We start from the raw sequence: 14,657 nt of genomic DNA, 5'->3' as shown, positions 1-14,657 counted from the left end.
ATGAGACATCACTTATGTTCCATATGGGACTGAAAGTTGCAGCCAGTCAACTCAGTAAGAAACAGAATAAAAGTTTTATGGATGGAGAAGACTGAAAACTATAATTATTTGCAGAAAATGAAGAAAGTCTGTGTAGAAAGCTCAAAAGACTTCACAAATTATTAGAAACGGTGAGAATGAAACAAGGTTCCTTAATTTAAGGTCAGCAAAAAAAAAAAATCAACTGCATTCTCTACACCAGCCAGAAATAGTTTTCAAATGTAACTCTGAAAACAACAGCAAAAAATAAGATGCTTAATAATAAATCTAACAAAATAAATACATGATCTTAATGCAAAAATTTAAACAACTTTACTGAATGGCATCAAGGAAGACTTGGTGGAAAGACACTGCATATTCATGATTAGGAATGCTTAATATTGTACAGCTGTAATTACTTTTCTTTCTTTTTCTTTTCTTTTTTTTTTTTTTTTTGAGACAGAGTTTCACTCTTGTTGCCCAGGCTAGAGTGCAATGGCACAAACTCGGCTCATTGCAACTTCTGCCTCCCGGGTTCAAGCGATTCTCCTGCCTCAGCCTCCCGAGTAGCTGCGATTACAGGCACACGCCACCATGCCCGGCTAATTTTTATATTTGTAGTAGAGACAGTGCTTCACCATGTTGGTCAGGCTGGTCTCGAACTCCTGACCTCGTGATCTGCCTGCTTTGGCCTCCCAAAGTGCTGGGATTACAGGCGTGAGCTACCGTGCCCGGCCATACGGCTGCAATTTCTTACCAAATTAATCTGTTAATACATTTCCAAGCAAAAGTCCCCAAAGTATTTTTTCCCATACAGGTTACATGAATTAATGCAGAAGAACAAAGAACCAAAATTACTCAGGAGCTTATTTTACAAACAAGGTGTAGCAACTTTTTAAGAAAGCTCAACTAGATATCAAGACTTGTTAAAAGGCAAAGACTGTAGTAATTAAGACAGAATAGTATTGACACAGGGATAGAAACACTGACCAATGCAACAGATGAGAGTATAACAGAACAGAGGAAGAAATATGAAAGAAATGGCAATGGGATCAATAGGAAAAGGATGAACTGTTAAAGTATCAAGACAACTAGTCATCTAGACAAAAAAATAAAATAAAATTGGATCCATACTTCATACCATGCACAAAAGTTATTTATAGCTGGACTAAAGATTTAAATGTAAAAATAACCAAACTTTTAGAAGAAAATATAGGAAAATATCTTTATGACATAAAGTGAGAGAATAATTTCTTAAAACAAGACACACACAGGAAAAAATCCCCACAAATTATAATGAAAGTAATTTATAAATTAAGCTACAAGAAACTGTAAAACGTTTACCTATCCAAAAAAAAAAAAATACTGGTAACAATCCAAATGTCCACCATCGGGGGAACTGATAAATTGTAGTGCACTCATAAAATAAATACAGCAGTGAAAATGAACCACAGCTATATTCATCAAAATGGATATGCATGTGTAATAAAACTATGTTTTGAGAACTTCATCATGGATTACAAAAAAAAAAACTTTTTATAAAGTTCATGTGTGCACAAAACTAGACATTATATTGTTGTAGATACAAACACAGATAGTAAAAGCAAAGAAAAGGATGACGTGATGGAGAGGAACATGCAGTGCCAGTTACTGGCAACATACTATTTTTCAAACTGATACATGAGTATCTAACATATATACATATATTCCATCATTTATATTTCTACTAGATGCATTTCATTCTCTAATACTGTTATAAATGAATCCCTAGTTTTTAAGTGTTTAAAAACAGAAAGTAATGGAGGAAAAATACTACAATAGATGGGGAAGTTATGAATTTTGTTCCAAATATCTTTGGTCTTTGGACCATTCGAATTTCAAAGGTCTCAAAGAAACTATGTAGAAGTCAATAGTTACTCTAAGAACACTGAGTAAAAGAAGCAACTGTGTTATTTCCATAGTATTGGGTTCGAGTGAGACCCAGTTGAGCAATTCTCAAAGTGTGGTCCCAAAATAGCAGCATCAGACTCACCTGTAAAACATGCGCTTATTTTATTTTATTTTTTTGTGGCATGGTCTCGCTCTGTTGCCCAGGCTGGAGTGCAGTGGCATGATCTCAGCTCACTGCAACCTCCACCTCCTGAGGTTCAGCCAATTCTCATGCCTCAGGCTCCCTAGTAGCCAGGATTACAGGTGTGCACCACCATGCCCAACTAATTTTTGTATTTTTGGTAGAGACAGTGTTTCACCACATTGGCCAGGCTGGTCTCGAACTCCTGGCCTCAAGTGATCCGCCCACCTCAGCCTTCCAACATGCTGGGATTACAGGCCTGAGCCACCGCACCTGGCTATAAATGCACATTCTTGAGCAGCTGCATAGATCTACTGAATGTGAAACCTGAGGAGGGCACCCTGCAATTCGGGGTTTAACAAGCCCTCCAGGTGATTCTGATGCACGCTAGTGTGAGAACCACTGCCAAAAGTTGTTCAAATATCTAAGAAATCCCTTCATTATAACAAAATAAGACCTCCCTAGGGTCACATCAAAATATTAACAGTCATCCAGACAGAAAGACACAGCACTGGCCCTTAGGAGAACATTATTTTTTAAAAACCTTTAACTCAGGAGGCTCATGGGCCAAACGCAGCTTCCCATCTGTTTTTGTACAGAATGTGATTTAAGAACATTTTTTACCTTTTTTTTTTTAAACAAATCAGAGGAAGAATATTTTGTGACACATGAATTATATGAAATTCAGAGTTGTGTCCATAAATAAAATGTTATGGGAACACAAACATGCTCATTCATTTACATATAGCTGCTTATGCACTACAACAGCAGAGTTGTATAGCTGGGACAGACAACTGGCCTGCAAAGTCCAAAATGTTTAGTATCTGGGCCTTTTCATAAAGATCATTTGCCCTGTTTGCTCTAATTTGATAGAATCTACTAGTCTAAAAGCAAAATATAATTATAGCAATTTCCTGTTGAAAAAGCAATTTTCATTTTTATTACACACAGGCAAAAATCTAATAAAGAATCATAAGGAAGTTGAATCAGATTTTTTTTTTAATAGAGACGGGGCACCATGTTGCCCAGGCTGGTCTCAAACTCCTGGGCTCAGGTGGTCTCCCGCCTTGGCCTCTCAAAGTGCTGGGGTTACAGGCATGAGCCACCATGCCCGGCCCAGATCTATTTTTATCTACAAAGCCATTCAAATAATCCGCACAGAGCATCTGAAAAATGTTCCTAGTTATGCTTTCTCTCTTCAAATTTCTAATAAATGCCAAAGAATTGCACAAAGAATTGACTGGTACATTTCAATGAAATACTCATTCAATTCTGAAACATTGTTCTGAAAACGAATGTAGCATTCTCTTCCTGCGTTTATTCAGGAGGTTAACTCAAACTATAAGCCTGTCTCAAATGCTGTCTGATAACTTCATTTTTCAGCTCTCACAGTGGCGTCCCTCCTTGCTGGCTCTCTTCCACATGCTAAAACTCACCAAGAGCCTTCTTCCCTTTGATCCTCAACCTCCTGAATTTTCTCCAGACTGAGTTCAGTTCTTATCACTGAAGACTTGCTCACTGAGTTCCTGAATTATTTTATTCAACACCTATTGGGTGGCTTAAAAAGCCTTCTATCCACATCCATCTTCACTTCTCCAATTTCAACTTTCCTCTAGATTTCGAGTATTTATTGAGCACAGACTCTTCTTTGATTTCTAGGGCTTTAATAGTCAATTATTAATTAAAAAAATAGACAGGCGTGGAGGCTAATGCCTATAATCCCAACACTTTGGGAAGCCGAGTCAGGCGGATCACTTGAGGCCAGGAGTTCAAGACCACCCTGGCCAACATTATGAAACCCCGTCTCTATAAAAATACAAAAATTACCTGGGGGTGGTGGCGGCCACCTGTAATCACAGCTACTCCAGAGGCTGAGGCAGAGGAATCATTTGAACCCAGGAGGCAGAGGTTGCAGTGAACAGAGATCGCGTCACTGCACTTTAGCTTGGGCAACAAGAGCGAAACTCTGTCTCAAAGTAATAATTTTAAAAAATATAATGCTTTCAGCTGGGCGCAGTGGCTTATGCCTGTAATCCCAGCACTTTGAGAAGCCGAGGTGGGAGGATCATGAGGTCAGGAGATTGAGACAATCCTGGCTAACATGGTGAAACCCTGCCTCTACTTAAAAAATACAAAACATTGGCCAGGCATGGTCGGCGGGCGCCTGTAGTCCCAGCTACTCGGGAGGCTGAGGCAGGAGAATGGCGTGAACCCGGGAGGCGTGAACCCGGGAGGCGGAGGTTGCAGTGAGCTGAGATCGTGCCACTGAACTCCAGCCTGGGCAACAGAGCGAGACTCCACCTCAAAAAATATATAAATACATAAAATAATAATAATAATAAAGTTTTCCCTCCCCTCCAAGAGTAAATCATATATTTCAACTTTAAATCTTTAAGCTATATTGACCTCATCTTGAAAACAGGAGCACTAAACTGGATAGACTAGAGTTACAAGCCCACATGCAGTGGTTCAAGGAGGCTGGTCTTCAATCTGGTGGGTTTGATCAGGTCACTACCACTCTGAATTCAAGTCGAACTTAAGATTTAAAGCAGTCTTCTTTGGCCTATAAATCAATCGATACATTCACTTTGAGTTATGCAGACAAAATAATCCTTCCAAGAGCAAGTAAACATGTCTCAGTTGGCTTTAAACTGGAAAGGTCATGTTTTGTAATAAAAAAGATACGGGCTTTCCCTTCTAAGAAAACCAAAATCCAAATGCGGAGTCTGCCACTGTGGTTGTCCTTGGGCAGGTTACCTAGCTGTAAAATGGAATACCTTCAAGGACACCTGCAGCCTTTATGATGTCTTTGTGTGGATAAGGAAACAGTGCCCCTTGCTCAGGCAGATGCAGCCATTTAGCCCCAGGGTACAGTTTGTTGAGAAGAATACAAACTACACTCACACTTCCATCCCTGCACCTCTGTTCCTCAAACTTCTCTTGAATTTACCTTTGCTTAGCTCGATTCTGGTAGCAATGTTTTTGTCCTACAGGGCCAAACTGCTCCGTGGACATTGGCCTAGATCTTGTAGGCTTCTCACCATGGCTTAGGAAGCTCCTGTGATCTGGCTCTTCCTCAACTTCCTCTCACACATCACTCTCCTCTGGGATCACTTGGCTCTGGACATGCCGCCTTTCTGTCTTTTCCATGAACAAGTGAAGCTCTTTCTTGCCTCAAAGTATTTGCATATGTTGTTCCCTCTACCTGGAATTTTAAAGCAAAGCTGTAAATTGGTGTCCAGTGGGCTACTTCTGGCAAGCAGGTGTACCTAGTTTGGCTTGCAAAACTTTTTCTAATTTTTTTTTTTTTGAAACAGGGTCTCGCTCTGTTGCTCAGGCTGGAGTGCAGCGGCACAAACACAGCTCACTGCAGCCTCAACCTCCTGGGCTGAAGTGATCCTCCCACCTCAGCCTCCCAAGTAGCTGAGACTACAGGTGCGCTACCACACCAATTTTTTTTTTTTTTTTTTTTAATAGAGAGGAGGTCTCACTATGTCGCCCAGACTGGTCTCACATTCCTGGCGTCAAGTGATCCTCTCACCTCAGCCTCCCAAAGTGCTGGGATCACAAGTGTGAGCCACCATACCAGGCCCTAATTTTATTTTTAATTTTTGTAGAGTTGAGATCTTGCTATGTTGCCCAGGCTGGTCTTGAGCTCCTGGACTCAAGCAATCCTCCCACCTCAGCCTCCCAAATTGCTGGGATTTCAGGTGTAAACCACTGCATTGAAATAGCTGACATGTATAATCTGAAAGACTTCACATAAAAATTACATTTCAACTCAAATATAGTATATTTGAATGCTTTTCTTCTAAAAGCCATTTTCTGGCTTATCTTGGAAGATCACAAGGTATAGCAACACAGGGCCTACCTACCCCATATGTAAAGAGCTGATGCCCTCCCTCTTCCTCACTCTTCCAACAGGGCAGGAGACTCCTGACTAGACACAGTCCCCACCAGGCCCAGGGCACTCTTTTCATCTGTCTGGCATTTGCATCTACCATCTTGATTTAAACAGAGGAACAAGAGGAGCTGGCCTTTTCCTCCTTCAGGTAGCAACTTACATGCCACTTCTCAGAGACTTTTTCTTACCTCCTGTCCTTGATTACATTTTCTTCTAACTCAGTCCCTTGTTTCTTTCATAGTTTTAAGTGGATATAAAATTGCTGTTTTTATAGCTCAGGGATGGTTAAATATCAGTAACTGCACATGATTCAACCTAGTAATACAATTTGTATTAATTATTCTGTTTTCCAGTGTTTGTGTTTTCCTACTGGAATTCAGTTCATTAGGGCAGGGACTTGGCTACTATGATATTCTGAATGACTAGTACACAGCGCCTGTCAAGCGCCAACATATTTGGATGAATAAATGGAAGGACTCCTCCCACCAAAAGTCCTTAGCAGCCCCAGAACGTACACAAAGTCCATCTTAACCTCTCCTGAGGAGAGCAGCCCAAGATAGAAACAGACTTTCCTAACCGACAGCCCAAGGCAGTGCTACCAGACCTCCTCACCCTCTACTCATACAGCAGATACCTTTGGCTCTAGTGCTGGAAATTACTCCTAAAGCATGATAGATTCTGAAACTCCTCTGTGAATCAGCATCAAGACCACTATTGAACTGAACATCCACTGAGATATGCCCTTGGCCCTAAAGGCAAGGGGTAGGGGGGAGATGGTACTTGTTCCTGAGGTGACTGCTGACAATCACAATAACCTCTATAACCTTGTCAATGTTAGCAAGAGGTTGGTCACTACCTAGCTCTGAGTGCCTCTTGTTACTCGTCTCATTGTCATAATTATTTAACTCTTCTGTTTCTTCCTCTAGATGATGTTTTAAATTATTTATGATGTATTAAATTACTTATGAATCCTCAGAGCCTAACTTGAGGCATCTAATAAATGTTTAATGAATGAATAACATTATTTGAATGGATGACATCACTCAAGTGCTTCGTGGAGCCTATTTACTATAGATGGCAAATACGGGAACAGATTTTCACTTTACTAGGCATAATCTCACTTACTTGAGCAGGGGTATGGAGTGGGGTTCATGCCAACATGTCAGATTTAGACATATGGAGCTGACAGAGGACACTGTTAGAGACAGCATTTTCTTGTTCTTGTTATTCTTGGAACATAAGAATTATCTGTAGATTTGGGGAAAACACTTTGCAGAAGAAACACAGTTAAGTGACAACTATTCTAACTCAAAGAAATTGCTCTTTTCAATGATCTTCTTGTTGCTGAAACCAGTTTACATTTTAAATATTGTAATAGATTTTTCTCCCCGTGTGGCACTGATGGTCACATGCAGTCACCTTTCTGTCCTACATGTCTGTGGGGTCCTCTCTTGCTTTGGCAGTACTTCATGTTGGCACTCTCCAAGGTCCTATACTAAACCCACCAATTCTTTCCTTACACTTTCCCTTTGGGAAATTTCATCTGACATTCCATCAGCATTCCAAACTCAAATTGTCCAAAAAGAAATGTCACAGGCACACCCAAACCTGCTATCCCTCATGATTTTCTAGTATTTCACAGCACTACCTTCTGAATCTCAAACTTTACGTTTTCAATACAAATGGACAGTCCCAGCACACTCCACATCCTTTTGTGACTTGATGTATTTGCATATGCAGTTCCTTCTTTCCAGAAACTTTCCTATCTTTGCCTCCTCGATTAAGAGTAACTCGTCCTGAAAGACTTGGCTTAGGGATCATCTCCTACAGGAAGCCTTCCCTGGAGCTCTGCAGTAAGATCAGGTGCCTTCCTTCTGAGCTCTCAGAGCTCATCTATCGATTCATTTATTAAATAGGAGCATCTACGGCATTCCAGGCACTGCTCTAGGCCCTAGGCATATACCAGTGTACACAACAGTAAAATTACTGCCCTCATGGAGCTTACATTCTAGTGGGGTGAGACAGATACAATACAAATAGGTAAATATATTGTATGCTAGATGGTAAGTGCTACAGAGAAAAATAAAGGCAAGAAATGGGTACGAGATACTTGGGGAAGGTATAATTTTAAATAGGGTTGTAAGAGGCGGCCTCATTGAGGTGGCATTTAAGCAAATTCCTGGAGGTGGCAAGGGAGTGAGTCATAACAATATCTGGGAAAATGTCTTCCAAGCTGAGTAAGAGGAGTTGGACCAGCTGGCTGCTTTAAAGAATAACAAGGAAGCCAGTGTGACTTCAATTTAACCAGAGAAGAGGAAATCAGCAGAGGAGGCCCGAGAGCTTTGGCAGGGACCAGAATAGATTAGGCTGCAAATGACCACTGAAAAGAACATGGCTTTTACCTGGAGATGGGAAACCTCGGAAAGGTTTTGAGCACAAGTGACATGGTCTGATTTACCTGTTGTAAGATCTTAAAAGACTGTAAAATGGCAAAGAGGAAATCAAGAAAACAGAATGGAAGTCTTTTGCAATAATCCAGGCAATCCTGTGGGTGGAACACTGATGGCTGTGGAGGATGAAGTGGTCATATTCTGGATACATTATATATCCTGAATGCTGGGCCAACAGATTTGTGATTGGACTGGATGGAGATTATGAGAGAGTCATAGATGTGGTCAAGGTTTTGGCCTAATTAGCTGGAAGAAGGGACTTACCATTCATCAACTGAGAAGGGGAAGACTGAGGCAGGAGCAAGTTTAAGGAGGGAAGATCTTGAGTTTAACATAAGTTTGAGATGCTTATTAGATATCAAACTGGAAATGTTATGTAGAGAGTTAGATATATACATCTGAAGTTCAGGGGAGAATTTGGTTAGAGATTTAAGTTTCTCAGCCTACAGGTGGTATTTAAAGCAATGACACTGGATAAGGTCACTAAGAGACCCTAATGTAGACAGAAGGACTGAGACTTGGCACACTATAATATTAAGGGGTTGAGGAAGGAACCGCACTTATTCATAACACACAAACACATATAAATTATGTATTTTGTGTACCGGGAGAAAACCATAAACTATTTACTGCTTAGGAGCATGTCTTTCTTATCTCTATATGCTTTGCATAGGCCTGGCACACACTCAACAAACATAGGGAGTGATACCTTCTAAGAGAATCATAACTAGAATCCTTAAAAGGTAAACAAAACATATTAAAAAATGGAACCCAAAGGACTTGGCTACAAATATGAATATTCATAATACTGACAGATGAAAACCAAAATGACAGAAGTTACTATTTATTAACATTTCCACTATGCCAAGGCTGTAAACAAAGTATTTCATGTTTATTATTACAATCAACACTCACAAGATTAATAGTGTTAACTTCTGTTTGATGAGACAACTCAGGCTCAAATGGCCGAGTGGATTCCCAAGGTCTCAGAAGTGGCCAGGCCAAGATTCAAACCCGATGTGGGAATCTAAAACCCATGCAGTTACCTCAACATCATGGTGCCTCACAGCTATCCCAAAGATTTCTCTTATTTTTTTTGAAACAGAGTTTTGCTTGTCACCCAAACTGCACTCGGATCACTGCAACGTCCGCCTCCTGGATTCAAGCGATTCTCCTGCCTCAACCTCCCGAGTAGCTGGGATTATAAGCGCCTGCCACCACATTTGGCTAATTTTTGTATTTTTAGTAGAGTAGGGTTCCACCATGTTGGCCAGGCTGGTCTCGAACTCCTGACCTCAGGTGATCCGCCTGCCTTGGCCTCCCAAAATGCCGGGATTACAGGCATGAGCCACCTCGCCCGGCCCCAGAGATTCTCTTAATGCCTGTCAGACTATGTATCTAATGTGCTGTGAACTGATAAAACCTGGATCTAAACAGCCTCTGTAAAAAAAAAAAACAAAACATTTGTTGAAAAAGCAGGAAAATTTGGTACGGGATCCCTATACCCCTAATTTGGGGATAACCATGCGCTACAGAGTCTGTATTTTGACTCCTGACAGTTTCTAAGCATGCCTAGAAAAACCATGCAGAGACAGGATCAGACCTCAGTGGCAGCGACTGGCTAAAAGAGCAATGGCAAGATGGTGACCATTACAGGCTAAGCCCTTCTGAATCTCTCTGGTACACAAATGAAGAATGTAATGTGACTCTTGGGGAAAAGGACTAGGGAGAGGGAAATCACAAATTACTAAGATTGTTGTTTCTTCTATGTTATTAACATGAACTATCATTAGCACTTTTGAAACAAATCCTAGGCTGTACTCCCCCAAAATACTTGTGGTGCAAGAAAATCATTTAAGAACTAAGATCAGGCTGGGCGTGGGGGCTCACGCCTGTAATCCCAGCACTTTGGGAGGCTGAGGGGGGCAGATCACTTGAAGCCAGAAGTTTGAGACCAGGCTCGCCAACATGGTGAAACCCCATCTCTACTAAAAATACAAAAATTAGCCAGGTGTGGTGTGGCACATGCCTGTGGTCACAGCTATTCAGGAGGCTGAGGCAAAAGAATTGCTTGAACCCAGGAGGTGGAAGCTGCAGTAAGCCGAGAGTGCACCACTATTCTCCAGCCTGGGCAACAGAGCAAGACCCTGTTTCCAAAACACACACACACACACACACACACACACGAACTAAGATAAAAGTTTATAGGCACAAGAACAATATCTGATCTAAAACCTAAGCTCTAAAATCAAAGAACATTTCCTTAGCTTCATCAAGAAATATCACATGAATAAACACTGAATCAAAGTGACCTAAAGTTGAACTAAGTGGCCTCTCATTTCTCTATCTCCTGCACATTTTATCTCAGTTTTTCTTCTGGCACTTAACTACCATACTTTCTATACCTGAATCTGAGTCCAGGACTCAAATCCCTGATTAACTACAATTTTCTTGGCAGAGTCGCAAAGTCTCACTATTCATCTATCTCCCATAATTCCAACAGTGCACAAACAGCAATTGCTCTGAAAATCACTGATTGAATGACTCTGAATGCAAATGTATATTATGTCTATACATGTCTTATTTTATGGAAAAGGGAATAAACATCATGCCTTCTTTTCTCCTAATTCAGCATTCCTTTCATAGTACTATTAAACTGAAAATATTTTAAATATCTAATTTTTAAGAGCTAAAACATAATGGTTGAAAAATAAGAGGTGGCAGACAACATTTTCCTATCTGTATACATCTCATTAGTTATCTAGAAGACATACTTACTTGCAGTCTTCCCAATGCTTGAGAACATTCCAAAAATTTACATACCTTAACCGCCTGTAAAGATGCAAACCTACTTTTCCAATGGATACATTTCACACAAAGCCTTTTATACAGCTTATGCCCCCCAAATTCATTTTAAATATCCTTAAGAGTACATTAGACTATAACCAGAGGATTAGGTTCTGGATTCTAATTCCAGGTCTTATATTGTCTGGTACAAAGCTTTTACAAAATGGAAGTATTATCTCAGCTTATTTTAAGAATGCATATAAATTACTAAATGGACCAGGCACGGTGGCTCACAACTGTAATCGCAGCACTTTGGGAGGCCAAGGCAGGCGGATCACGAGGTCAGGAAATCGAGACCATCCCGGCTAACACGGTAAAACCCCGTCTCTACTAAAAATACAAAAACTTAGCCGGGCATGGTGGCAGACGCCTGTAGTCCCAGCTACTTGAGAGGCTGAGGCAGGAGAATGGCGTGAACCCGGGAGGCGGAGCTTGCAGTGAGCCGAGATCGCACCACTGCACTCCATCCAGCCTGGGCGACAGAGCCAGACTCCCGACTCAAATAAATGGATGAATGAATGAATGAATGAATGAACGAACGAACAGGGATTTATATTGTACCCATCAACAAAAACGACTACTTTTAAAAGATGTTAATATTTCTTGAAAAATGACAGGCAGTTTAACCAACCTAAAGGTTTTAAGAAACCCAAGTGAGCTACTATCAAGTACATTTGCAAACATTAATGGAATTAAAAAGTAAACTATTATGTACTTTTACATACAATGAATGATTATATGTCCTTCAACAGCAAATGCTTTAAAAATACACAAATTTTAGACTGGGCACGGTGGCTCACACCTGCAATCCCAGCACTTTGGGAGGCCAAGGGGGACGGATCACTTGAAGTCAGGAGGTCAAAACCAGCATGGCCTGCATGGTGAAACCCTGTCTCTACCAAAAATACAAAAAATTAGCCAGGCGCAGTGGCAGGCGCCTGTGGTCCCAGCTGCTCTGGAGGCTGAGGCAGAAGAATGGCGTGAATCCGGAAGGCGGAGCTTGCAGTGAGCCGAGATCGCCCCACTGTACTCCAGCCTGGGCGACAGAGCGAGACTCCATCTCAAAAAATAATAATAACAATAAAAATAAAAAAATTAGCCAGGCATGTTGGCACACACCCTTATTCCCAGCTACTTGGGAGGCTAAGGCAGGAGAATCGCTTGAACCCGAGAAGTGAAAGTGGCACTGCACCAAAATCGCACCACTGCACTCCAGTCTGGGCAACAGAGCGAGACACTGTCTCAAAAAAATAAATAAAGTAAAGTTCCTGAGAAGAAACCATCTACTTGTAACTTAGATTCTATCAAAATATTTCATCTACCGGTATTTGAAAACCTTTACGGCCTAAAAATTGAGAACTAGATTGTATTAGGAATTGTCTGAGAGAAACAATCAAAAGTAAGAAGGAAAAAAAAATCTAAGATGTCATTTGGGTGTAAGCAGATGAATCAAATCATACCTCTAGCAAAAGCTAAATTGATGAGCATAATCAAGTAGTTTTCAACTTTTAAAAAATCTAGGCCGGGAGCAGTGGCTCACGCCTGTAATCCCAGCACTTTCGGAGGCCGAGGTGGGCGGATCACCTGAGGTCAGGAGTTTGAGACCAGCCTGACCAACATGGAGAATGGAGAAACCCCATCTCTACTAATACAAAAATTAGCCAGGCATGGTAGCGCATGCCTGTAATCCCAGCTACTTGGGAGGCTGAGGCACAAGAATTTCACTTGAACCCAGGAGGCCGAGGTTGAGGTGAGATGAGATAGCGCCATTGCACTCCAGCCTGGGCAACAAGAGTGAAAATTCCATCTCAAAAAAAAAAAAAGAAAGAAAGAAATCTATAGAAATTTCCAAAGTGATTTGTTTACAGTTGTCACAGCCAGGAAATAATTGTGTCTGTATATTCTGAGATAATCTCTGAGTTGTGTTTTGGTGAACATAATCCTTTCATAATGAGCTGAGTTATTTTTCTAACCCCAAACTGTTTAAAAAAAAAACCCTTTGAATTTCTTCTAAAAGCCAGTACATTATGGTCATCTGAGAGCAAAAAGAAGTTTGATAAACTATTGTTATAAGCATTACTCTAAGGTTAATAGTTTTCAACTATAAACTAGTATTAATAATTCAAACATACACAGATATTAAGCCTTGGTTAGGCATACATTTTTGTGAAGATAATGGATCTAGAATGGAAGTGTCCATAATCTGAATCCAGAGAAATGCTCTGAAAAAGGACAATCTGATTCAGAACTATAAAATCGGTTAAAAAAGCTAGAGTACGAGAGTATAAGACTTGGAATTAGAACCCAGAACCAAATTCATCTGTTCTTGCATGTCTTTAATTTCTACTTCTATTGTGCCACTAAAGAACCCATTCCCAAAAAGTCATGGATAAAAGAAAAGAAACTGAGGTTTTAAGTGTCTCAAAAGAGGTCAGCTGGAAAATAAGTTCAGAAGAAAATACGTTACCACAAACATGAACAATATAGCAAACATGAGAGCAAATTACACTTAGACATTTCCTTTATCAGAATTTCCTTTAAATTCATTCCCATGGCCACGGCCTTTCTTAGGCTAACTACAGTAGACATAGCTCTTCTATTATGCTATCTCCTCTGCACTTTCTAGTATACTTTACATCACAACATGAGTTTTCTTTTTCAAGCAAGGTTTAGTTATTATTCCCTCCTGTAGCTGTGCCTTCCCAAAGCTATCAGTTGTCCTCAAATCAAACTAAACCATCTAAACATAGGATTCAAGGCTCCATAAATTCCTGGGCCCAACCCACTCCAGCTTTATCATCCTACAGTCAATGCACACTGGCTCACATTTTCTATCTATTTACTTGCATTTCTACAGTCTAGAGACTAACCACTATACGTATTCTCTCTTCTGTTGTGCCTTTTTGTAACACCTTCTTCATTAAAAACTATTTTTCCTCTTCAAAAGAACACAAACACCAAAAGCACAGGCAACAACAAAAAAATTGGACTTCATCAAAATTAAAAACTTTCGTGCATCAAAGAAAACTACACTATACCAAGGGTGAAAAGGCAATTCACAATGGGAAAAAAGATTAGGAACTCATATCTGAAAAGGAATATTCCAAATCCTGGGATAATGGATTAATGTTTTGAATCCCAAATATAAAGAATTCCTACAACAGAAAAATAGACAATTTAAAAAATGGGCAAAACTTGAATAGACATTTCTCCAAAAATGATATATAAATGGCCAATAAACACATGAAAAAACATCTAACTTCTTTTATGATCTGAGAAATGTATCAAAGGAAAATGCAAGTCAAAACCACAATGAGGTACTGCTTTACCATTAGGATGGCTATCATCAAAATCAAGCAAGCAAGCA

At 40.3% G+C, this 14,657-nt stretch overlaps 1 protein-coding gene across 4 annotated transcripts in view; it reads right to left on the bottom strand.

Moving 5' to 3' along the window:
• Positions 1–14,657, bottom strand: part of RDX (radixin) — a 103,989-nt gene that overhangs the window by 18,961 nt on the left and 70,371 nt on the right. Inside the window, exon 15 of one of the 4 annotated variants that reach the window (XM_030828627.1) lies at positions 4,690–5,294. The exons of the other annotated variants lie outside the window; for them this stretch is intronic. Coding sequence (XP_030684487.1) covers positions 5,291–5,294 — 4 coding nt within the window. The 3' untranslated portion in view covers positions 4,690–5,290. Of the gene's footprint in view, positions 1–4,689; positions 5,295–14,657 lie in introns of those variants that run through there. 4 annotated transcript variants of the gene reach the window in all.

The sequence above is a fragment of the Nomascus leucogenys genome, chromosome 15, assembly GCF_006542625.1.
Source record: "Nomascus leucogenys isolate Asia chromosome 15, Asia_NLE_v1, whole genome shotgun sequence".
NCBI classification, from domain to species: domain Eukaryota; kingdom Metazoa; phylum Chordata; class Mammalia; order Primates; family Hylobatidae; genus Nomascus; species Nomascus leucogenys.
The sequence above is the reverse complement of the archived record's forward strand: the minus strand, read 5'-3'. Positions and strand labels throughout refer to the sequence as shown.